This window comes from Pan troglodytes, chromosome 12 (genome assembly GCF_028858775.2).
Source record: "Pan troglodytes isolate AG18354 chromosome 12, NHGRI_mPanTro3-v2.0_pri, whole genome shotgun sequence".
Taxonomy (NCBI): domain Eukaryota; kingdom Metazoa; phylum Chordata; class Mammalia; order Primates; family Hominidae; genus Pan; species Pan troglodytes.
The window spans coordinates 99,203,707-99,229,753 of NC_072410.2; the positions used below are offsets into that span (position 1 = coordinate 99,203,707).

General features: G+C 52.4%; 1 protein-coding gene across 4 annotated transcripts in view; it reads right to left on the minus strand.

The window, feature by feature from the left end:
- Nucleotides 1-26,047, minus strand: part of KLHL29 (kelch like family member 29) — a 322,115-nt gene that overhangs the window by 49,733 nt on the left and 246,335 nt on the right. For all 4 annotated transcript variants that reach the window (XM_525706.8, XM_009442100.5, XM_009442101.5 and 1 more), the window contains 2 exons: nt 18,800-18,941; nt 15,229-15,741 (listed from right to left, as the gene is read on the minus strand). In XM_525706.8, the coding sequence (XP_525706.3) occupies nt 15,229-15,741; nt 18,800-18,941 (655 nt within the window). The remainder of the gene's footprint in view (nt 1-15,228; nt 15,742-18,799; nt 18,942-26,047) is intronic.

Genomic DNA, 26,047 nt, shown 5'->3' on the forward strand with positions numbered 1-26,047 from the left:
AGTGGGCAGGAGAGGGAGGAGGGAGGAGGGCCAAGCATGGAGAAGGGACAGAGAAAGGGAGCTCACAGGCTGTTCTGGGTGCCGTGGAGCTTGAGGGGCTGAGACGCACAGCCAGCTGGCTCCACGAACTGCCCCGTGGCTCCGCAAGGCCCATTGGCCTCAGAGGCCTGGACCACCCCTGAGGGCTTCTGTCAGGCAGCTGAGAGGCCAGGCCAAAGCATCCACCTTCAGCCTTCCTGCTCCTGCTCCTGCCAGAGCCTCAGGAGCCCGGAAGGCTCAGCAAATACATCCCGGTGACCAACCAGCCTTCTTAGGCGAGGCCGGTCCCCCACTCCCGAGGCACAGCTCTCAGTGCTCTGGGGGAGCACTGGGCCCAGGGGGTGAGGAGATGCCAGCCAAAACTCTCTCAGGGAGTCCCAACCTCCCTCCCAGAGAGGGCCAGTGAATTCTTTCTGCTCTGCTGGGCTCCTTCAAAGCTTGATATCAGCACATGGTTAATCTTCCTTCCATTCAGAAATGCAGAGTAATTTGCCCGAATGGGGATTTCTGCATATTTATACTAATGTCTGTGTTTAAAGCTTATGAGACAGGGAATTGCTGAGAGATGTCCATTAGCAATATATACAGACTGCAATTATTTCTTTATGGTGTGTGGTTTGACTGCAGAATACTTTATTTCAATAGAAGTAGTGGGCTTTGCCTACTGTGTTTTCTTATGTGCCCAAAGAAATCAATAAGAACAGTAAAGAAGTGAAAAGAGGCAAGAATAAAGGGACTGTGACCTTTTAGGATTCTGAGAGCCTTGAATACGCTACATCATGAACTGCCTTCGTCCTCAGAATCTAAATGCATGTGCCCGGGTTGGGGGAATTCCGTACATTTAAGGATGCCACTGAAAATTTGCAAACCTTCCTCAGGAAGCTCTCAAATTCATTCGGCCCAGGAAGAGCTGGCAGGGGTGCCTTGTCAGAGACAAGCAGGAAAAGGGAGTAAGGGGTGTCCTCAGAGGACCCCACTTCTGGCCTCTACTCCCCAAACCCCCATTTCCACCCTAGGACAGAAGCAGGTTTTGATCTGAAACAAAGTAAGCCCTAAGACTAGAGGTTCACAGACCAAAGATTTCTGGAATGTGCATGGATGATGGTAGAAACCAGTTTTTTTTTTTTTTTTTTTTTTTTTTCCTGTTGGGGACGAGGGGAGGGGAAGGAAACAGGACTGTTCCAAACCGATGAAACATCGTGCAGGCGGGGAGGGCCAAGCCCTTCTTAGGGAGTTTCAGTCTGGAAGATGCTCAGCCTGGGAGATGCCGGCCAGGAAGCCTGGGAAATTCCTCCCCTCTGCAGGCCCCACCCCGTGCTAATCCTGGCTCCACCTCACCTCCGCCCAGCTTCTCCTGGACTCACATGACTTTTCTATATTGGTGCCCAGGAGCTTAAGGCAGACGAGTCTTAAGCGGGCATCACAGACAGACCGGACACCTGTGCAGTCTGGAAGAACTTCTCAGCTCTCAGCCACGGGAAGGCGATCACTCAGCCTAAGGTGTTCCCAAGAGGCAGAACTGCCCTAAGGGGCCTTGCAGATAAGAATGGCCCCAGAAGTCGGGTGAAGGAACGCACATGGGTGATGCAAACATGATATCTGACTCTGCGTGGCAGCAAGCTGTTGCTGACATTTCTCATGCCTGCTCCTGGGAGCTGCAGTGCCTCACAGCCCTTCCCCTTCGCCTTCCCTCACATCCCTCGGTCCTACCAGTTGGTTCTCTGCTCCGGGGTCTCTGCTCTGCTGGAATATCTGGGCAGCATCATTGGCGCACAGCCCACCTCCTCCGGGCCAGCATCTCCCATCGCATGGCCTCCTCAAAGCTGGCTTTCATCTGCCGGCGACGGTCCCCTTGGCGGGTAGGCACTATTCTTTTCCGGCCCCAAAATAGTTCCCTGAAGTCGACGCTGACTTCTCACTGCCTTCTTGCACAGAAATCTCTTCCAAGAGGCGCTGGGGTCCAGAAGAGGGACAGATGGTCCCTTTCTTTTTATAACACGGCCAGTCTTTTGAAGTGAAGAGCTATAAACACAAGTTTTGTCTTCAGCAGATGTTCTGTGGGCAAAACAACTGCCACTTTGTGCTCTTAAGCAACTGCGAGTGGTGGTAACTGGGAGGAGTCTGAGATTGAGCAGAGCTTCGGTGCATCTTTGGGGGTCCAGGGGCTGCCGTGTGATGATTCCCGTTCAGGCTGCAGTCAGATCTGCTCAGTCACTCTGACTGAGCTCACTGACTGCACTCACTCTGCTCAGTCAGTTCCAAGTCTACACACCTCCTGGAAACCATGTCTGCTTACCCTACTGGAGCCCGGGGACCACCCTGCACCAGTTCCACCTGTGCAGTGGCCATTTTTGAAGTGCTGGCAGTCTAGCTGTATTCTTGTGCATCTCTGCTAACTGATCCTGAGGTAGGGGCTAACGGCTGAGGACTGGCTGGATGCGCTTCCAGAGGCCCATGGATCATTGGTATCACTTTCTTCCTGGAGCTATTTATGCCGATTTGGGGAATTTGCTAAGAACAAGAATGGCCGGCCAGGCATGACATCTGTGGAGCTCCCAAGGAGCAGTAGGCCGTGCTAGATGTCAGCAGGAAGACAGTTCCTATAGCTCTGTGCTGGTGGCTCCTCATTCCTCGGTGACAGAAACACTAAATGGATGTACTGCTGTGTGGTAGATTTCAAGAATCTAATTCATTTTAAAGGGCATAAGCTCAATTAATAGGCCTCATCAACTTCAAAGATGTATCATCTTTGCACGGAATTGGCTCCTTCATAGGATGACTGGCTCCATTAACTTTATTGCATTGGCGATGCTCTGATTAAGGCATGGGAGACGCAGCAACAGCAAGGACTCCCCAGGGCCGCCTGACTCCCAAGCTCCAGTGGCTTTGGTGGTGGCCAGTGCTCTGTCTGCAGCTTCCTCAAATGGCCCAATGCCCCTTGTGTTACTTTGGGAATTCCATCTACCTACCCACCCATCCATCCACCCAGCCATCCCAACAACAGTTTTGTAGATGAGGAAAGAGCCCAAGAATCACCAGCTTATACAGAGAAGTATCAGCCACGAGACTGTAGGAGACACGAAACAGCCACTTGTGGGACTTGCCTGTCCTTAGCCCAGACATGCCTAGTGACCACACAGGCTACAACAGCAAGCCCCAAGGTGTGGTGTGGCGGAAAGGGTATGGGCACTGGAGGCAGGCAGTCTTGAGAATGACTCTCATGTTACCAGCTATACCTGGGCAGGGTCTTAAGCCAGGCCTTGGTTTTCCATCCATGACTCTGCCTCACAGGGCAGATGCAAGGAATACATAAATACAGGGTGAATATACAATGAATATAAAGTGGTAGGCACACACAAAACATCCAACCCCCCCACCTCTGTTCCCTTCTGGAAGAGAAGGCTGCATCTCCCAGCCCTGCCCACCGGCTTCCCTGGAATGGCACTCCCGACCCCAGCCCAAGACCAACAGCAGGGCCAGCTTCAAATCCTCAGGCGGCACCATTACTACAAAGACCCAGGGGGAGGCCACATGTCCACATCTCTGCTTTCTGGGAGAGGAATCTTGAAGGTAATGAATATCTCCATATAAAAGAAAGACTGAAAATATAGAAATTATTTTTGGATCAATCAGAATTTCTGAAACCTGCCTGTTCACAAGAGCAGATGGATTAGGAGCCTTCAGAATCACCATGGCAATTCCTAAACTGAGGGGCGTGTGAGGTCTGCAGCAACAGGTTCTATTTGGGGTTTGAAAAGAAAGCAAGGAAAACCGGGGATGCTAACTGGGCCAGGGTCTGGCTCTTGAAGGTGCTCTGGACTCCACTGGAGAAACATAGCTGACTAGGTGTTCAGGCTCCCAGGAAGGAGCTGGGTGATTTAGTCTTTTTTTTTTAATTTATTTTTTGAGACAGAGTCTCACTCTGTCACCCAGGCCAGAGTGCAGTGGTGCGATCTTGGCTCACTGCAACCTCTACCTCCTGGGTTCAAGCGATTCTCGTGCCTCAGCCTCCCAGGTAGCTGGGATTACAGGAACCCGTCACCATACCCGGCTAATTTTTGTATTTTTAGTAGAGACGGGGTTTTGCCATGTTGGCCAGGCTGGTCTTGAACTCCTGACCTCAGGTGATCTACCCGCCTCAGCCTCCCAAAGTGCTGGGATTATAGGTTGTGAGCCACCGTGCCTGGCTGAAGCTGGGCAATTTAACCAGGATATAAGAGTCATTTTTGAAAACCACTGTCACCACAAAAAACACTCATCTGATATTTGTAGAGACCTGGAGGGTGGAAATCTGCCCAGGAGAGTTTGCCAAGCAGGAATTCCAGAGAAGCCCCTGACCATGGGAAGTGATGGGGTGGGGGCTCCCATATTCTCGAGTCAGAGTTTGCCCTTGTCACCTTTTCCTCTCCTTTTGGGATGATGTCTCCTCCCTCATCAAATCATCCTCTGTGGCCCTGGCTGACCTTGCCTGTGTGCGTCATGTATGACTTGGTCCCTGTGAGTGGTGCGTGTCTTGTCCCTGTTCCTCCTCCCATTCATTCCTTGTGGAGCTGCCACTGAGTACGGAGGGCTCCTGGTGGGATGTGCTGCTCTGATCCCAGAGGCTGGCAGCGTGCACCACATGGGCAAGCTTGGAGAGGCTTAAGAGCTGGCCCAGTGCGGCCCATGCAGATGCTGGGCTTGTCCCTGTAGAGTTCTTGGTCTGTGGGAGGAGAGAAGAGGTCTCAGATGAACAACTCCTAGCAGCAAATGAAGCAATTCCACAGGGCACCATGGAATAGGGGTGGTTTCACAGGGAGCTTTCTAGTGACAGTTTCTGGGGGAAATGTGATAGCTAGGTGATACCTCTGAGCCTCAGTTTCCCCACCTGTAAAGTGAGGTTTTCCTGGCTGACTGTAGGTAGCATCCTACTCTGACATTCACTATGGTGGTAAAGGAGGGAGGTAGAAGGGTTTGAACGGAGCAGACGGGTTGCTGCTCAGGAGTAAATTCCCATCAGCAGAGAGGAAGGCGGTGAGTTGCTTCAGCGTGCACGGCTGGGGCATGGGGGTAGGGTAGGTGGGCTGAGACACACCTACCTCCTAGACTTCAAAAGGAAATAATTTAAAAATTCAGAAAGTTCGCTTGCTCCCAAGTTAGGGGCAAAAAGCTGCTGGAATGAAGGCGGGGCTGGGGGTGTCTACAAAAAGGAATGACCAACAATCTCGATCCTGATAAAAAGGAGGAGGTGGGGACACCAAAGAAACCAGCCGAGTGGACAGCAGGACTCTGGAGACAATTTTTTCTCTTTTCGCTTCATTTGGAAGTTTAAGTGTATATTTATATATCTCTGCGTGTATAAACGTGTGTTTTAACCAAATAAGCCACAATTATTATAGAAAAGTTAGAATATCTGCAGTGTGATGCTCAAGACCAAGGAGGTGACAGTCCGTCTCCCTGGGCCACCTTGCCTGTCACCTGGTATCCCTTTAAGAGGCACTTGACAGGCTGGAGCATGACCAGGGAGGACATGCACATGGTAAAGGGAACCTTCACAGGATGAGCAGCTGAGGCCACTGGAGATCTTTGGTTTGGAGAAAAGGAAATTCTGCCATCCTCCAAAAGTTGAAGGGCTGTCATGTAGAACAGGGACCAGCTTTGCTCTGGATGGCTCCAGAGGGCAGGGCCATGGAAGTTACACGAAGAGACAGCTCTTAACCATTTAACAGGACAAACTGTCTAGCGATCGGTGGTTCCTGCTTAGTTCCCAGTGGTGACGGTAGGTTCCCTCCCAGCATGAAAGTTCTATGGAAAAACAATTAACCCCACGTATGGATGATGCTAATCATGGGAAATATATCCAATGCTTAGTTAACAAAGCAGAGGGAGCAGCCTGTAGCTAAACCAGGATAAAAATGGCAAAAGTGCATTTATGAAAATGTTCAAGCGAATCACTGAAAACACCCACAGGTAGAAGTCAGACATTGTAACTACATGGGAACTGTGCCTTGTGAGGGGCTACCCTTTCCATTTGCCAACTAGACAGACTTGTAGACTGTTACGGACTGAAATGTGTCCCCTCCTACCCCAAATTCCTGTGTTGAAGCCCTAATCCCCAATGTGATTGTATCTGGAGAAAGGGCCTTTAAAGAGGAAATTAAGGTTAAATGAGGTCATAGGGTGGGTCCCTAACCCAGTTGGACTGCTGTCCTTCTAAGAAGAGGAAGAGACACCAGGAGTGTTCATGCACAGAGGAAAGGCCATGTGAGGATACAGTGAGAAGGCGGCTGTTTGTAAGCCAAGAATCGAGGCCTCACCAGAAGCCAACCCTGCCTGTACCTTTATGTTGGACTTCCAGCCTGCAAAACTGTGAGAAAATACATTTCTGTTGTTTAAGCCACCCAATTTGTGGCATTTTGTGATGGCAGCACAAAATGAAAAGTCAGAATATCTACAGTGTGATGCTCAAGACCAAGGAGGAGACAATCCCTCTCCCTGGGCCACCTTGCCTGTCACCTGGTGTTCCTTTAAAAGGCACTTGACAGGCTGGAGCATGACCAGGGAAGACATGCCCTAGCAGACTAAGATGTAGCCATGGCGTTGACTTTGCTGATGTTGGTGAAAAACGAATACACACCGGCATTGTGTGTAGACCTTGGTCTGAGGCATTAAGCAATGACACCGAGAGGTCATTTGCAAGAGGGGAGGGCAAGGTAGTGAGAGGCCTGTGGGCAGAACCAGACTGTTCACAGTCTTAGTCTGTGCTTAGTCATCCAAGTGGCTGCCAGGACACTGTAAAAGGAAGGAGCATTTGCCTTGTGGTGTACTGAAAACACTTGGGCTTCCCTTGAACATGGACATAATACAAATGTTTTAAAAATATAAACATATATTCTTTTTTAAAGAAGAGAGTTACATGAAGAAAACAGGCAATGACAACGATTTCAATGGATGGCGACCTTTCAGCCATTTTTTCTTCAAGCAATTTACACAATGTTTTATGCTCCTAAAATACTCTGCTTGTATTATTTTTACCCCTTACATTTCTAGAATAGTGAGTGTGCTCTTGAATGGAATGCAATTTCAACCAGATCATTTCTCATTGAACCAGTTTTGTGCCACATTTTCTCCAGTTTTGTTTCCTATTTGGGGTGCCATGATGTCCTTCCCTCTCCATCACATGGGGACAAGCGGCACACATACCACGCCATGGCCCGGCTCACCTTCTCACAAAACTCCTCCCAACCTCTAGAAAACTCTAGGGCTCAGTCCAGCATGGCATACTTTTCCTGGCACAAACAGCAGATGCCAGATGTTTAAATAGTGGTTAGGCAACAGGAAACTCGACATTAAACCCCTGTCATGACAGGAGAAAGCGGGGTGCACAGGTAACTTCTGGCCCATGGATGTGCACCTGATTTCCCTGTCGAGGGTTAATGGCCCCCAGTGTTTTCTACCCAGGTCAAAGCCCCTGAGAATCAAGGAGGTCTTCACCTTGCAAGACCAGTATGGCCTCGGAGATGATGGACTCTTGTGCAAGATCTTGGGTTGCTACCCCAGCAAACACTGACTGATGAGGCTAAGACGTCAGCTAAGTAGCCCGAGCAGGCTCCCCGGGCTTGGCGTGCCAAGCATTGAGAGAGAGGGATGGCTTGGGCCTTTGTGCTTAACTCACTAGCTGACCCTATCTCAAATCAGGACAGGCCCTGCAAACTGTGTGCACACGTGTGTGTGTGACTCTATGATAGATGGATCTATTGGAAAATCATAATTCTGTGTCCCTGGCACTTCCCTCCAGCATTCTTTCCTACGATCTGGCATTTGTAGAACCACTCACTGTCCCCTTAACTTTCCTGCAGGCTCTAACCTGACCCCTCTTTTCTCCAGCCCCTGAGGCCCTTATTGCTGGCACCTCCTGGTCTCCCCAGCTCCCCCAGGGCAGACTTGCACCTCTCTCCCAGGGCCTGACATGGCCACAGGCCTCATGTGCACAGGAACCCAGACCACGTGGGGCATGCAGTTGGCACCCTGCCTGTTTCTATTGCCTGGCTCAGGAGAGAAGCCACACGTGGGATCTGTGCACAGGAGGTGCCTAAGACCACAATGTGATGGCTCAGTAAGAACTTGGTGGTGCAGCAGGGAGGGAGGGGACATGACTCAAGCCCCTGAGTGGCCTCCGTGTGTCACTGACCTGGAACCTCACGGGTTACCCTGCCAGTGTCTGCTGGGGCCTGCTGCTCCTGAGGGAAGACAGCGGCTGGGATCAGGGCAGCTGGCTTCCTGCCACGGGTCAGCACCATCACCTGAAGCCCCCAGGAAGGAAATGTTCCCACCCTTGGCTCTCGTCTGAACAGCCCTCTCATCCCCATCGGCAGCGGGACCTCTGGCCCTGTCAGACAACTGGGGCCAGAGCAGGGCTTCTGACCTTGAAGATGCTCAGCGGAGATTTGGGGCTGAAGGCCCATATGCTCCCGCAGCCCCGTGGAGAGAGGGTCCAGGGTGGCTCTCTCTGCCTGTGCCCTGCTGAGCAGGCTGGGGCAGCCAGGGGTCACCTCCTGCTCCCAGGATGACACCATCCCTGGGTGGTCCAGCCGCCTCTGCGGCATCTTTCCGCTTGCCTGGTTCACTCATAGTCAAATGATCTGTTAACAAAACCGTTAAGCCCTGGACAACCCTCCAATTACTGATGAACAAGCCCCGTGAGGACAGAGCCCTGTGAGGGGAGGAGGCTTCCTGAGCAGGGCTGGGGCAGGTACAGCTCAGGCGAGGACGAAGAACCTTGTGCAGATGGAGTTGCGAATTCCACAGGCTCTGAGACACACACTGCCTGGAGGAGGGTGTGTGTATCAGGAGTGGGGGCTGGAAAGTCAGGGCAAGGGTGGGATGGGGGTTTGGTTTCAGATCCATGTTGTGAGCCATTCAGTCAGACTTGGGAGATTATTTTGGACAACCTTGCTTTAAAAGCAGTGGTGGTCCTGAGGCTAAGGTGCTCCAGACCCGATTTCTCCTCCAAGAATCTTTAGGATTTACAGTAGTGGTCATAACAACAGCTAATATTACTCGAGCCTACTACATGCCAGGCACTGGGTTAAGACTTTACATACATTATTTAATCCTCAAAGCATGTCTGTGAGGATGGCACTATTACCTCCAAGTTACAGATGTGGAAACTGAGGCTTAGAGACACCCTTTTTCTAGCAGAAGTTCATGGGGTTAGTGGGAAGTGGAGTTTGAATTTACCCAAGCAGTCTGCTGCAGAATCTGGGCTCTCAACCACCATCCATGCTGCAAGCCACATCCTCACAATCAACTCTCTCTGCCTGCAGCCTTGGCTGTTTGGTCTGGAGGAGCCAGAGAATTCTTTTGGTCCCATCTATTAACGTGGCCATGGAGGACCTGGCCCCGGCGGTGTCCCTGGCACCCTGATTATCCAGCTGAATGCCACGGGATACTGAGAGCCCCCTGAGGGGAGGTAGGAGGAGCTCTCCCAAGACAGATAGCTCCCGGAATTAGGGAGAAGTTCCCAGCAACAGGCTGCTTCCTTCCGGTTGTTATGGTCAGTGGAGGATTGTCAAACGTTACAATGGGAGAAGGGGATTTTCTTCTGTTCACGGTGGACGCCCTGGGAGCTAGGTGCTTCAAATATCATATCTCCTGGGACTCATTAACCTGGGCCCCTAAAAGGCCATGGACACTGAAAGATGGCCCTGGTACCAGTAAAGTAATCACAGTGAACAGTTTTATAGTGATTCCTGCATGCTAGGCAATATTCTAAGCCTAGGAGTATGTAAAATAACTCAATCCTCACAACTGTAAGAAGTGGGTTCTAGTCTTCTCCCCCTTTTATAGATGAGGAAACTGAGGCAGAGTTCCAGAGCCTGTATGGTCTGGGGCAGGATGTAGTGGAGGTGCTTGGGTGCAGAAGGAAGTTTGAAATAGATGGACTTCTGTCCCCAGAGGCGTGGGTCAGGTGTCGGGGGGTGACGGGCTGCAGAACGAGCTCTCCTAAGGGCACTTTCCATCCCCGTATGCCTGGGGCCCTGAGCACTGACCTGCTTTCATGTGAAGGGAAGGGGAAGTCACAGAACCCTGGTGGGTGATTCTCAGCTCAGTGCTTTGTGCCCACATTCATCAGACGCTTCTGGGGCATCTCTGAGTGCTGGTACCGGCTTGGAAACTGAGGGGGGAGTGGGGATGAAATAGCATCCTTGCTGCCCCTGACCCCGGGGCTCACAGTCGAATGGTCTCACAGGCACTCGACCGAGGCACAGTGCACGGCTAGACTGGAGAGCCAAGGCCTGGGGTGGTTACGGGGCAGCCTGCAAGCAGAACAGCAAAGGATGAAGTGGTGGCAAGCACCGAGTCAGCGCTGGCCGTTGTCTCCAGAGCAGCTGGGTTGTTGGACGGGGTGTGGCAGGGCCAGACCTGCATTTTGAAAAATCACTCTGGCAGCACCGTAGAGCCAGACTGGAAGGAATGCACTGTGGGCTGGGAGGCCAGTGTGCAGGCCAGAGGTGACGGTGGCCTGATGGTGGGGTGGTGGGGGTACAGAAGAGCAGAGGACATATGTAGAAACCTGAATCGATTGAGTTTTCAGACTTAGTGCTAGAGGTGGACAAAGGGCTGGCCACAGACAACGCAGGCCTTGAGTCTGAACCCTGAATGAATTCACGTTGGCATTTCTGAGGCACAGACACAGGAAGAATAGGTCTGTGGGAAGACAGTTCCAGTCTGGATAAAATTCTGTGCCTCTGGCCTGAGTGTGGGCGAACAGCTTTATCATGCATTCCCAGCTTCTTCCAGAATATTTATGGAGGCTGTGGAAGGAACAATGTGCCCTGGACATGTCAGAGTGTGGGGCAAGGAGAGATGAGATCAGTGCCAGGCCTCACACCTGGGGAGAGCCATCCTGAGTCCTCCTGACAGAAAAGGGATGCATCCCACCTCCCTTTTAGGGAAGGGGTCCCCATCCCTAAGTTAAATGGCTTGACCAGGGATTGCCAGCCCTGTGGACAAGCATGGGCTTCTTCCATCTCCTCTGCGCTGGGGAGGGCCTGGCCTTCTGCCCCTTCCCTAGCCTCCTTCTCTGCTGAACTCTCTAGACCCTGGACCAGAGGCAATAGCCAGAGCTGCTTTTGGGGTAAGCAGGCACAGTGCTATGTACGGACATGTCCGCAATCTCACTCAATCCTCCCTGAGGCCCTGTGAGGGTGGTACTGTCACCCCCACTTTAAAGATGAGGAAAGAGGCTTAGAGAAGTGAGGAGGCTTGTCCCAGTCACACAGCTATTCCCTGTGCCTCAAAGTATTTTCACAAGATCTCATCACTGTTACTTGTGAAGACAGGGATGAATGCAGCAGCGAGGATGAACAGTGTGCCATGGGGTGGAGGTCCAGTGCCAGAATAGGAAGGGAGGAGCTGGAGAACCAAAGGAAGGGGCTGAACCATCCCTCTCTCCCAGTACGGCCTCCCAGAAGGGAGGACAAGCCTGTAGATGGATCCTCATGACCCCTCACCCTAGGCCCCTGCAAAATATGAAGTCCGAAGAGATACCTTTCCCTGCTCAGGTTGACGTGGGCTTTGCTTTCTGGTCTAGAAGCAGGTGGGAGCAGGTGCAGCCTGACTTTTCACTCCCAGCCACGCAGGTGAAGACACAATAGCCTTTCTGCAGCTCACCACTAGGCCTGGAGCTTGGGGCTTTAAAAGGTCCCCATACATCCTCTGAGCCACCAAAAACTGTTTGCCAAAGAAGGCAGGGGTAGAAATAGCTGCATTCATAGCCTGTGCTCTGTCATCAGGCACGCACAGCTGGGTTCACGGGATCCTGGGGTAGTAACACTGACTCCAGGTCTCACCGAGGCCTGAGCTTGGCCACACCTCTCCCCATGTGTTAGCTCGGCGGTTCCAATCCAACAACGAGACAAATGTCTTAGGTACTTCATAACAGGATTCAAATGGAACGAATTCTTTTTTCCTCCCTTATCACTTTGCACACATGAAATCTATTTTTAATTAGCTTTCAATATATCATCTAAAAAAAAATCCTACAGCTTGCTCCCACCCCCAAATTGTTCTTAGAGAAAGAAAGATTTGTCTTGTAAGTTTCTTAAGAAAATCTATATGTGCTCAATGCATTTAAATAACACTCATTAAAGTGAACGGCACACAAGCTGGCTTCTCTAGTCACAGATGAGAGACAATCGCTTGACCTACTGCAAATCAAAAAGCATTTCCACGCCACCTTTATTTTTCAACTGGTTAAGTTTTAAAGTCCCAATGCCCTTTTTGGAAAGGCAGACTAATAGGGCCCCAACTGAAATTTGAGCTCAGTCGATCGGAAGATAATTACAAGAAACAAAATGTGAAATTTTAAATCTGGGCACTAATGAAGTCTAAAAATACCAGTGGCCCATCCCTCTGGCTGGCAAGACCTGTTCTTCATGGAGGGGAATCTCCCCATAATTACTCAACCCCGGGAGAGGCCAGGTTGTCACGTCAAACAATAGCAGGGAAAATCGGGGACTTTAACGAGCTAGATCTCAAGGCGTTGCATGGTGGATCTTATTATAATGCTGGGCAAGGTTTCAAACAGAGAACAGGAGAAAAGGAAAGTTCTTTTTTTTTTCTAAAGTGGAGTTCTGACTTGTGTTGACGCCATCACGCAGAGCCTCCTGTTCCTGCCTGGAGCCAGCTGTCTGTCATTTAGGAGTGTGAAATCAATTGGGCTTCAGAGATGTAAAATCCCTAGGGGCAAAATTAAAAGTGACCCAAATCCAAGCCCACGTGGTCCTGTCAGGAACACGACTCTCACATGGCAAGTTTCAAAGATTTAGTTTCAAAATTCGGGTTTCTTATTTTAAAAAATATGCAGTTGTTTGACATTAGATCTGACAGACAAATTATAGCTTCAGCAATAAAGGCTTTTAAGATTAGAAATGAAAAGAGAAATTACTTATATATTAAAAAAAGAAAAAACCCACCCAGGCTTGAGTTTGGAGGCATTTGTAGGCGCATGCGTCACTCTTTCTTCCCCGCAAATATAAGGGGCTCCATCAGCTGATGAGGCCGTAAATAGAGAAGCGAGTTACATGGAATTTCAAGGAAAGAGCCAGTGTGCTGGCAACCTCTGGAAATCAGGGTGATGGACCGGTCAGTTGTTGTCACTGGCTAGAGCTGGTGGGTCCCGCTAGCTCACCAGAAGGCAGGGCTGAGGACACTTTCTAGGCCCACCCCATCCCTGGCCCTCACACCTGGCCCTCGGTCTGCCCAGTGGGGCCTGGTAGAGGGAATCTTAGCAGGGCCCCTATTTCTTGTCCCCTCCCTTCCATTGGCTCAGGACCACCACAGAGGATGGTTCACACCCTCAGGTCCTTGCACAGAGGTTACAGGAACAGCTCTGCAATGGTCATTGACCCAGTGGGCACAGAAGTCCTGCAGGGTCCTGTCCCCGCCACCTGTGTCTTTCTGATCTCATGGGCTCAGGGCTGACAATGTTTAGCTGCCTGCACCCAGCAGCTTTGGTGGGGCAGATCCCAGCTTGGTGCTGAGCCCCAAACTAGGGACTCCAGTCCTATCTCAGCTAGTTACCTTTGCACACAACAGCTCCTTTTCCTAGATGCGTGCCTGGAATGTGGCAAGCCAGCAAGATCTTGCATTAGCCCAGAGGGGCTATGTGGGGACAGAATATGCCACCCGGTGCCTTGGGCTTTGGCATAGCCTTGGAAGCAGGATGCCCGCTGCCCAGTTGTCAGAGTTGGTAACTCATGAACTTGAACTGGGAGTAAGTTTCTTTCTTTCTTTTTTTTTTTAAAGGGAGACAGAGCTTAACCAAAACAATGCAAAGAAAAAATCAATTTAGTCATTTTTTAAAAAAAGATCTTAAAGCAAGAGTTTACCAGAATTTAGATGTAATTTTCTACAATTTTGTCATTTAAAACTAGTGCTGATTTCCAAAACAAAGGCAGTCAGGGCTCAGTCAGATTGGGAATTAAACCCAACAGAGATCCAGACATGAGCTTTATTGTTGGGATGCTTGACAAGGCATGAAAATTGCTTGAAATGACAAAGGAAGAGACTTGGGAGAGAAGACAGGAGAGTGGCTAGTGCGGCAGAGCACCCTGAAATGCCATCTCAAGGGGTTTTATGTGGGAAGGCTGGGAAGTTGTGCCCAGAGATGCATACTTTCTGGGACCGTCTAGTGTCCTCTTTCAAAAGAGATGTAGATACCCCGTTGGGGCAGACTGTTTGCCGTGGACCCTTATGCCCCCACTGCCTGTACCTGGCAGTGGCCCAGCAGCCTTTCCCACTGCATCCAGCAGGAGCAGGGACTTGGCTTGTCTGGGGCACTAAGGGCTAGGCAAACCTATAGCAGAGGAATCCAGCAAGCCTCATATGTGTGCCCTGGTCCTCCTGTCCCCTTCTGCCTTCCAGTCTGGACTGATCCCTCAGACAGACATCAAGAACCCTAACCCTAAGACCGGGGGCTCCAACTAGGACCATGTCTAGCATGCATCCTTCCCGAGGCTCTGTTCTGAAGGATCTACCTTCGAGTTCCCTGGAATGAAACTCCCCTGAGGCTGGGGGAAGAGGGTTAACTGAAGGCTGAGGCTGGAGGTGCTCTTTCCCAAGGTCTCACAAAGCCACCCCTGGATCCTTGAAATGAAACATTCAAGTGCCTCAAGATGGTCTAGGAATGTCTCCTGGGCCTAACTAAATTGCCTTGGGCAGTGCTCTCATCCGATGGCACGACAGAGAGTGCCTTCCCTGGGAAGGACACAGTACATGCTCTGAATGTCCTCATGGATGGAATGTGGAGAAGGCCCCCAAAGGGACTGTTCTGTGGTGCCCTAAGAGGAGTGGATGACTCTCACCCTTTTGCAGCTTGGCCTGGCCTTGGGGGTTGGAGGTGAGAATGGCCAGGGCTTGGGCTGGAGGGGGACGGGCTCTGGGCTTTGCAGGCTCTCCCTTCCTTCCTCTTCTTACCCCGGCGCATTTCCCCACTTTGCTTGTCCCGCCCTCCACACCTTCCCCCTCCCTCCCCCATCTCAGGCCAGTTGTCTTGGGCAGGTGGAGGCTCCACTGCAGCCTCTGGGTTGGGGAGGCCAGTGAAGGAGCTGGCATGAAGCACCCCCTGTCCCGGTGGTGTTGCAGTGACCGCGCAGGGAGGTGCAGACGCAGGCCCATGGGGAGGCACGTGGCAGCAGGACTTACCTCTGGGGTGCCCCGGGTCGGTGAACTCATACTTCCCCACGCCAATGGTCCGCAGCATCTGCAGCCCGTGGGCCGAGTCGGTTGTGGGGGGCCCATTGGTGGCAGGGGCACCACTGGGGAGAGTGGCGGACGGCTGGGCTGGCGGTGGTGGAGGCAGCAGGGGCCCTGCCATGTGGCCGTTGCCCACAGCGGTGGGTCCTGGGCGGGCCACCTGCCCCACACCGGGCAGTGTGGACACGGCCAGGGGCTGAGGGCTGGCATACAGGGCCTGGGCAGGCATGTTGACCACCACGCTGCTCAGTGGCTGAGAGGGCGGCTGAGGGAGCGAGTAGTGGCCTGGCATCAGCGGGAGCTGGGGCCCCACGTGGGGAGGCAGTGAGGGGGTCACCCCAATGACCGGGGCCTGGACGTTCACAGCCGGGCTGAAGGTGGGAGGCTGGGCCACTCCATAGGAGTGTGCGATCAGGGTGGGCTGGTTCCCGGCGGCCACCGTGGTCACCCATGGCCCTGTGCCTGCAAGGGAGATGGAAGAAACATCATCTGCCGGTTACATTTTCATTCAACAAACACTGACCATCCCCGGCCCTGCACTGGGTGCTAGGTCACAGAGGTGAACGAGACACCTGCGTCCAGGAACTGACCGATTAGGAATCTGTGATCATGGCAGCCCAGGATAAGTGTGCTAGGGGGTCTACGAACAAACAGCCATGGGAGCTCAGAGGAGGAAGTGAGGCCTGCCTGGGAGAGGTGAGAGGCAGCAGAGCAGAGAGAAGGAAGCAGAGCCCTTTGAGAGACTTGGGTTCCACTCTCAGCTCTGCTACTTAGTAGCTAAGAGCCTCAGGAGCAAGTTCTTTTTTATTTTATTTTGAGACAGAGTCTCACTCTGTTACCCAGGCTGGAGTGTAGTGGCGCGATCTCAGCTCACTGCAACCTCCGCCTCCCAGGTTCAAGCAATTCTCCTGCCTCAGCCTCCTGAGTAGTTGGGATTACAGGTGTGCACCACCATGCCTGGTTAATTTTTGTATTTTTAGTAGAGACGGGGTTTCTCCATGTTGGCCAGGCTGGTCTCGAACTCCTGAGCTCAGGTGATCTGCCCGCCTCAGCTTCCCAAAGTGCTGGGACCACAGGTATGAGCCACCGTGCCTGACCTCAGCAAGTCCTTATTTCCTCTGAGCCTCATTCTTCTCATCTGTTAAATCCTACCTCAGGGGACTACCAGGAAGAACAGAATGAGGAAGATGTATTTGGAAACAAAACAAAACAAAACTAGCAGAGTGTCTGGCATGTGGTGAATGCCCTATAAATGCTGGGGTTTCTCCTCCCTTTCTGCAAGCTCGCCTCTGAGGGAGGCAGGGGAAGGGGATGGTGGAGATGGGGGTGTTCACTGGGCCCTCAGGTGAGGGCGCTAGAGCCCGGGGCCGGGCATGGTCCTCGCAGGAGGGAAGGGACCCTGGTGGGGGACGTATGGAAAGGCTGGCCGGGCCTTGCTGGGGAGGGCAGGCCTTGTGCTAAGCAACCTGGGCATGGCCAGCCCTGGGGGAAACAAGAGAACCCCACTTTAGTCCTTAAGAAAAATATGGCTGAATGAGGTGGGGTCCAGATACATCTCTTGAGAGCCAACACAAGAGGCGAGGTCAGCTGTGCCAGGCGGGGTGACCTAAGGGGGCCTGTGAGGGAAACTGGGAGACACCATGACAGGGAAGGCCAGTCTGGGATGCCTCTGACTGAATGAGCCTGGGTCCAGGTCTCCATGGCCCAAATGGTACCTTGGTTTTCATAGCTGCTCTGAGGTGGCAGTGTACACTGAGGATGGGGAGACAGAGGAAGGGGAGTAGGGGGCAGGGGGCCACTCAGCACCACAAGCCCCACAGGATAGAATGTGGAGCTGGGAGCTCCCTCTCAGAAAGAAAATGGCGCCGAAGTGGGGCAGGAGCTAAGATGGCGGGTCACTACCAGCCCACTGTCCAAGGGAGAGCCACCAGCTGGTGGTAAGGAGCAAGGCTCGGAGTCACATAGACCACGGTACGAGGCCTGCATCGCCCCTTCCCAGCCGAGGGACCGTAGGCCCAAGCCTTTCCTGAGCCAGTTTCCTCCTCAGCAGCAGGCACTATTGCTGTAAGCCTTGCGATGATGCACAGAACAGGGCACGCAATACATGTGCAACACATATTTATGATTTTGATAACGAGAGAGGTCAGGGAGAACTGGAAGCCAACAAACATCAGTGAGGTAATGGCAAGATTCTAGAATGGGCTGCTAATGGGAACTGTCCCCGAGCCTGAAGAGGGGAGGTGGTGTCATTATGAGCCAGCCTGGGTGTCTTAAGCCAAAGCATGTCATCCCAAGCTCTGCTCTTTCCAGGATTAGCCAGAGAGCCTGGAAAAATGCATCAGAACTTCAAAGTGTAATGGGTGGGGCCCCAGGGGACTCTGTGGCAGAGACACAGAGACACAGTGCCATGGAGGTGATTTACTTATGATGGGGTGAATGGCCCAAGGGTACAAGAGACCTAAAGAGAAGTCTCTAGTTATATGTGGCCAAGCTCCCAGCATTTTAATCCGTGACTTGGATAATGACGTGGAAGACAACACCAGGTCTGCAGGGAACATAATTGGGAGGGGTAGGGTCAGCAACAGAAGCTGGTGTCTAAGAGATCCTAAGAGCAAACAGGAACACTGATGAAGCCTTGCTATTGGGTCTCCAAACCCAGCAGCCTAAGCCCAACTGTGAGGACATGAACAGGGGTAACCGTAGCTGCTGGGGCATCTCGGGGTGCTGTTGAAGCAGCATGTGATGTGGCTACTAGCTGAGGAGTGATGAGACCAGAGGTGCTGAAGGAAGCATGTGCCGGGCAGACCACTGTTGAGTTCTGGCCACTGCACTTCAAGAGGGATGCAGGGGGCAGAGCAAAGCCTTGGAAGGCAAAGGGCCTGGAATCTATGGGCTGTGGGGCATGGCTGAATGGCCTGGTGTGTTTATTCCAAGACTTTGAGAGGGGGATAAAGGGGGTCTCCTGACACCTGTAGGGCTGTTGTGTGGAGGGCCAAATCGAGGTGTTCTGCGTATCCTGAGGGGGGGCTCTGGGGCCAATGGGAGATAAAAGAGAGGGCATTCATTATGGCTGGAGCTGTCCAAAGAAGGGCTGGGATGTTGTACAAGCTGGCGAATTAATTCCCAGTCCCCGAGGGTAGAACACCCCAGTTGTCATACAACCACGAGCAAGGAAAAACCTTACTGGAAGGCATGACTCGAGAAATTTGTTATGAATCAGAGTACCCAGGTTTGGGAATGATGATTCAAAAGAATCTGGACTCAATTGAAAGTCACCCTGATAATGTCATTCTCACTCCCTTTGCTCTCTGGAGTCCTTGAGTAGCAGAGGAAGACGCAGAGGGACAGCTCCTTCACAGGGAATTACACACAGTGCCTTTGCCCCCCTAAACCTGAGGAGGGGGCTTCTGCAGGCCCTGGGTTCAAGACCTGCTGTGCAGGAGTTGGGGTCCCCAGGAAGCCTCTAGCTTCCCGCCAAGCCCTGGGCTCAGTCGTTTCTATCTGCCGATGAGGTACCTACCTGGATTGTCACTCTCTCTCATCTGTTTGGAGGGTGGCTCATCAGTGTCCCAGGGTGTGGACTGATTGATAGGCGTCTGCCCCCACCGGATGCTGGTCGCCAGTCCCTGGGACTGACTGTCCCCTTTAGAGATGCCGGGAGCCTGTGGGAAGCAGATGAGGAGGTGAGCATAGCCTGGCCAGAGACCAGCCTCCAGAACAAGACTCCCTAGGAGGGACCTAGCCTCCAAAACAAGACTCCCGTTGCCTAAGCTTCGCCCACTGAGTACAGGGTCAGAGGCAGAGCCTCAGCCCTCCACCCAGTCTTTGGCGGGAATGGCAGGGGGTTCTGCCATAGTAGTAGCAGCTGGGACCTCTGCTAAGCTCCTGCCTCTAGGAACATCCAAGCCAGTGCCTCCCTTGTCACCCTCCATGGCCACTCATTCCACCTGCCCTATCACAACGGGAAGAGCATTCTGAGATATGAGATGGGTTCTCTGGCCCTCGGACCATCCACAAACCACAACCACACAGATGCTACCAACTTATCGGGCATGTGCTGAGTACTGACTGTGTGCCCAGCCCAGCCTCTGTGCCACCACTGGCTGGCTCTTGGACATGGGAGAGGACAGCTTTCCAAGGGGCCACCAGCAGACAGCAGGTGAGGGACTTTATACATTTCCTATCCTGCCCCCACACCAGCCTCTGAGGCCCAATTGTCCTATGGAGGAAGTGTGGGGAAGGGGGGAGCTGAGGCCCATGGCGGGGATAGCTCAGATACTGCTCCTAGGTGGATGGTGGGACCCTCAGCTCCTCTGTGCAGGAAGGAGACAGGCTTTCTGCTCCATGAGCCCACTCTCTAGTTCAGATTTGTAGATGAAGGCAAAAATAAACCTCAGAGTGAAAAAAAAAACACCAGGACAGTATTTGTCTCCCTGAGCCACAGCCTTATAATGGAATATTATATAGCTATCAAAAATCATGTGTACTAAGAATTCTTGATGACAAAATGCTTACATCATAATGTTTAATGAGAAAAACAGGCCACAGAATGACACACAAATGGCCTCCCTATGTAAACATCCCTGTGTCAAACAATATATGTAGGAGGGAAATGACCAAAATGTTAACAGGGATGTTATTCTTGGGTGAGAGGATTATGGGTAACTTATTTTATTGTCTATACTTTTCTGTATTTGTCTTTTTTTTTTTTTTTTTTTTTTTACTATGGCCATTATATGTAATAGGAAAAAAAAAAAAATCCTGGATACATGCTGGCAAGGTTGGGATAGGATACCTGGGATATGCAGGGGTGTGGATGTCAGTAGAGGTGGCCCCGGGAAGAGTCAGCACAGCTCCCAGGAGCACAGCCAGACCCCAACCAGGTGTGGGATGAGGGGTGGATACGGATGCCTGCCAGGAACAGTCACAGAAGCACACAGGAGCCTCCGGGGCATCTGCAGGCCTCTCAGGTGAGGACCATGGTCCTCACGGTGACTTCTGATGAAACTTGACCCAGGAACCCAGCTGGTGGGAGACAGGGCCTGCTGCTGAGTCCCTCTGACCAGAGTGGCTCTCCTGGGTTCTGTGCCAGGGACAGAAAGGGGGTATGGATGCAGAGGCTGGGCAACACTTGGGGCTTTGACGCATAGTGCAGACGACACACAGCGCCTACGTAAGGGCCCGCTGGAGGAACGGGAGCCGTATCCCATTAGGACCTGTGGGCTGCGCTCAGCTAATTGCATCAGGCTGCACTTTATCTCTGGCCTGCATTTCAGATGCTTTGCTTCTGTGAACAGAGCAAGAAACAAAGGAAAAGGGTGAATCTCCTGAGAAAAGAACAATTCAAGGGACAAGCTTCCTTATCAGAGGGCCTGCCCCATTTCTATCTGTGGGACAGGCAGAGGCTGGGAGGAGAGGGGGTTGGGGACTTAGCCGCACTCACTAATAGTCTTAGGGAACAATAGCATGGTTTTTCCAGCATTCTCCAAATAGACAGCTTTTAACGAGTGCCCTGTCTGAAGGATCTATCCACTCCACAGCCTTCGCTGTATTTCCAGGCTCTCCAGTCCTGGAGGCTCAGAGGCAGGAAATTGCTTTCCTCGGAATCAGAGGCATCTGAGGGAGAAGGAGCCTGTGCCAAGTCCCACGCTGGGCCCGGGAGCAAAGTGTGAATGTTAAGATCCCAGCCTCCTGACCGGCACTCCCTTCCTGGACAGTACAGAAGCCCCTCCTGCCTGGAGGGGGTGTTGCAGCCCCTCTCCACCGTGTGGGATCCTAGAGGTGTCCCAGGCAAGAGGCTGCAGAGGTTTTCAGCCTCTTCCGACAGCCACTGCTTCTCCACTCCTGAATCACACTCCGGCCTGGCAACTTGACAGGGTAGGGAAGCTTCTGGGAACTTGCCCTGGAGCAGCCCCTGCCTCCAGGAGAGGAGGTTGGGGTCTCCTCGAGTTTGGGTCCCCATGTTCTGAGTGCTAAAACTTCAGGAGTTCCAACGGTCACCCTAAAATTGGTGGAGTTTCTGAACTTGAAAAATCTCACACTTTTCCAACACAGATTGCTCAGCCCCTTGGCTTCAAAGCACTCCTACTGCTCACTCATTTAGTTTGTTTCTTCTGCTGTAGGTCTGTGTCGGGCACTGCTCGAGGCACTAGGGACACGGGTGACCAAGACTCAGCCCTGCCCTCAAGTGGCTGCTGTGGGACAGTGGGAGGACTCAATATATGAACAGCTTGAGGGAAAGAAGCTGGGGTATCCCGGGTGTGCAGAGGCGGGCCCAGATGGGCTGTGAGCAGGCAAAGTGGGCTACAACCGGCCTGCTGTTTGGCTGTGTCGTTCATGAATACTACAAGCAATTTCTTATGTATAAGAAAGCAGCTCTGTGGTGAGAATCAAGTCTTTTTTTTTTTTTTTTTTTCCTTTAGGATAGATACATAAGGCTACCCATTTTCTACTGAGCACTCACAACATCTGAAGCTACAAGCAACCTGTAGTTCAGGAATTTTATGTATTTTATTAAAATAATGCAATGACATTCCTTCCTCCACTTCCTCCAGAAAAAACCTGGACACGGGGTGTGCCCTTTGCCGAGGAGGCCGGGCCCCCGGGTGGGTGACGTGCAGAGCCACTGGTGATGTGCGTCAGCGCGGCCTGACTAGAGGCCCCTCCTACGACGAGTTCCAGGCCCTCAGTAAACCCATGTGGTCCCCGGGTTCTGGAAGCTTCTAGGGGACCATGTTCAGGGCCGTGGGTCCAGCTCTGAGCCCAGCTCCTGCTAACTCTTTCCTCCCATGGTTCAGAATGCCTGCAAGCCCAGGCCACCCTGATTTCCATGCCTCCTGGTCGGGAGGGCTGCCAACACAAGAATGCCACGAAAACCAACCAGAAGAACTTAGCCCGGGCAGCAAGGAAGAAGGCAGAATTGAGCAAGCTTCCCCTCGTGCCCTCCCACTGCCATCATCTGGGACACCAGTGAAGCCACCCAGACCTTTGGCCGTTCCCCAGTGTTCCTGGCCATGTTTTCTGCTCCAGTGACATGATGGCACTTGGCAGAGAGAGGCAGACCAGGAGAGCCTCTCTGTGCCTGGCCCCACGGAGTGGCCCTATCTGCCCATCATCAGTCCTGAGCAGGCTTCTCTTGGCTTTCCCTTAATGAGATGCTAATGGGATGCATCATTAACGCAGCAGCTTTTTAAACCCTGAGCTCTTGTAAATTTTCAAAGGTCACAGTTTTATGGCAGCTGACAGCATCCTGCTTCTTTCAGCGACTGAAGAACACTAAAGACCGAGGGCCTCTATGGTTGAAGCTCTCTGTGAGGCAGCGCAGAGGGGGAGGCACCTGCTGGCCATGGGGGCTGGGGGCCTCCACCCTGCAGCAGTCTCAGAGGACACGTGGGTTCACTCCACCAGCTTGGGGGGAACCAGCCGTGCATGGCCCACACAGCTGCTCTGAGGGACCAGCTTCATTTAGGGAAAGGTGTGTAGAGCCGCAGGTGGTATGCAGTGAAAGATTCCTGGCAGAGGGCGAGGGGCTGACACTCACCTGGGGAGGCAGGAGCAGTGGATGCCCATGGAGTACCCTTTGCTCACCAGGCTGTGTACCCACGAGTCTGTGACACACAGCCCCGAGAGGCTTTTGTTAATTTGTCCACCCAGAGGAAACCCCTTTTTCTACTTTGCACAAAGGTGCCATATAGACTAGCAGCGTCCTGCGTGGCCAGGGAGGTTTGAGAGATGGCAGGGACTCCCCTGGGGTCCTCCCAGGCCTTGCTTGTTCTCACCTCTACTCTCTGTGTACCCAATGATCACAGTACTTAGTGCACTGCCCCCAGGGCCTTGTTTCTGCCCTGTCTTTGCAGGCAAAGCTCCATGACTTCATGAGGGCAGGGTCTCTGAGCTAAAGTGTTGGCCAGTGGAAGAAGCATACATCACTGCTGGCTCGATGAATGAATGAATGAATGAATGCACAGGGTGGATTCCAGGGAGAGTGAATGACACGAGTCACAGAGCAGAGCAGTGAAACAGCATGGTTCCCTCATTGGGGGGCTGAGGTTTCCACATCATGGGGGCCGGGTGTGCTGGGACCCTTAACACTGTTGCCCTGGATGCTGCTGGAGGCTGCCTGGAGCCCTGGATGGCCCAATCCACTGACCAGCAGAACTCATTAGCCCCTCCGGATGCTTGGGTGTGATGAAGGCATGGACACTGAGGGGTGACTACTGCCTCTGTGGAGCTGGGGGAACCTGGGGGAGTCTCCTGGAGAAACTAGAACACAGCACCCTCCACTGTTTGCCCAAGGATGTCAGAAGAGGGTGAATCAATGAAGCCTCGAGAAGAAGCTTCCAGAAGAGATGGGCTGGGCCTGGGCCATAAAACTAGGCAGGATTCGATCTGGCAGATGGATGGGGGCCCAAGTCACTGCCAAAGGACCCCACAGCAACCAGTGCATTTTCAGCCTAGATACATCTGACAGAGACAGGCTTCAGAGTCCACTTCCGGGGTGCACATGGGCCTTTCCTGGAGGGACGATGATGCCAGCACCCACAGCCCTCTCCTGCCAAGGAAACTGTCTCCCAGATGGGAACCTGCAGGCCACGATGCTCTGTACCATGCGGTGCAGACAGGGCTGGCGGGGCTGCCTTCTGCCAAGCATCACTGAGCATGCACTCTGGGTCAGGGGCACCACCGTGTACCAGGCATCTGTGCTGGGCAAGGTCCTGCCCTGGAGGAACTTACAACCAGCAGAATGGGACACCTACACCAGGGAGCCGTGGGGGTCACACAGGCTTGGAGACAGACCCAAGCAACAGACCCATGATGTTGTCTCGCTCCCATCCCTGTTAATAGAGAGACTGGTGCCACCATTAAGAAAAGGTAGGGTAAAATCATGAGGAAATGCAAAGGGGAGACCAGACCAGGGAACACGGGGAGAGAAATGAACGCTGAGGACATGCAGGCCACGGGGCTCCTGGAACTGCCACAGTTGAGCCTTCAGCATAGCACGGAGCTTCCACTTAGTCAAATTAAACACACACACACACACACACACACACACACACACACACACACACACAGAGTGCTGTGACTCTTTTGACAGAGATGTCAGATGCGACACTATGCCAGTCCTGGGCCTATCTTTTTAAGAGGCCTTGAGGCTTCTGCCTTGGTATCTTAGACCCTCCAGACCATCAGCAAATCAGCTGAACATCACCAAGGGTTACTAGTCAATACCATGGGATCAGCAGAACTGTCTAGCCAAGCTCTCTCAGAATTCCTGTGCACAAATTTGGGAGATATTATAAAATGTGTCATTTACAGCCACTAAAAAAGTAAAAAAAAAAAAAGGGATACACAGACTACTGTGTATCTTACCATTTTGTATATATTGCAAAATAGTAAAGGGCAAAGTCATTTGTGCCTTACTCTTGACATATAAACGTACAGTGTTACATGCATCTCTTTGTGTTCTGTAGAGGATTGGGGGCAGCATAAATATAGTGGGATTCTAATTACATAAATGCCAGAACTAAAGTCAGTGCAGCAGTTCCCTAACACAGCCCAGCTGGGTGGTGGGTGTGAAGTGGCCTTGGATGAAAACTTGAGGAAACCCAGGGAAGACAATGCCAGGGACAATGCCAGACAAAGCTCCCTGTACCCGGACCTTCATCTGAAGCCTTGTTTCCATCTCTGGGCTCCCCACAACACCCAGCCCATTTGGGGAAGACAAGCTTTGGTGTGCCCATCCCACCTGCCTGGCTCTGGGTTCTGATGGCTCCTTCTGGCAAGGGATGCTCACGGGCGCTGGCCCTCCCTACAACTCTGGCATGGTTCTGATTGGCCCACACTTTTGGAACTCCCTACATCAGAAAACTTTCTCTACCAGCTTCCCCTGCAGCTAGGGCATGGCATGTGACCTGTGGCTCAAACCCACTTAGGTGAGACTGCAGTCTGGAAAGCTGGGTGATGTGAGGAGGCCAGCACTGCTCCGAGTCCATGCGCTGCAGAGGCTGGTGGCAGAGGAATGGGGATTTGGGAGCACGTGGGACAGGGAGGCTCTGGTGTCCTCAGCCCAGCACTGGTGGTGAATGCTGTCATTTCCTTTTTCTTCTCACTCTGCAGGGTTATTCCTAGGGCTCTTCTGAGAACAGCAAGAGCAAATTCGCACAGTGCTCCTAGCAGAAGTGCATTTGTTGCGGGCACCTCTGACCACCGGGCCCTGGCTTGCCCTGGGGGGAATCATATCACACCAGCTATGAGCTCCAGGAGGGGGGCATCACTGGGCAGGCCATTGCCTGCAAAGAGTGGATATTTCACTTCCTTTCAGCTTCCCTCCCTTTGCAGGGCACTTGAGGTCTTCACGGTGCCAGGTCCACCTGTGGGGAATGATGGCATCCAGCTTTTGGCAAACATATTCAGACCAGGGTGTTGGGGACTGAGCATGTGGGCCCCTCAGGGGCTCTTGCACTGCAAAGGTGAAGCCCCAGGAAGGCAGTTCTTACTTGAAAGGAATTACTTTCTAATGGTAGAAACTCAGGCTTGGGAAGGAGATATTTTGGTGTCTGGGATCTTTTAGATGACAGCTCATAGGTTTATAGCTAGGCTGTTAGGCTTTCTAGTGTTGGCAGGTTATCACTGAGAGCAGATTCCAAGATCACATAGGGAGGGCTTCCGACCACCACCACGGGGATCTCCAATGGCAGTGCACAAAAGCAGCATCTGGAAGACTTGTTAGAGGAATGGAAGTTTCTGGACCCCACCCTGGAGGTTCTGA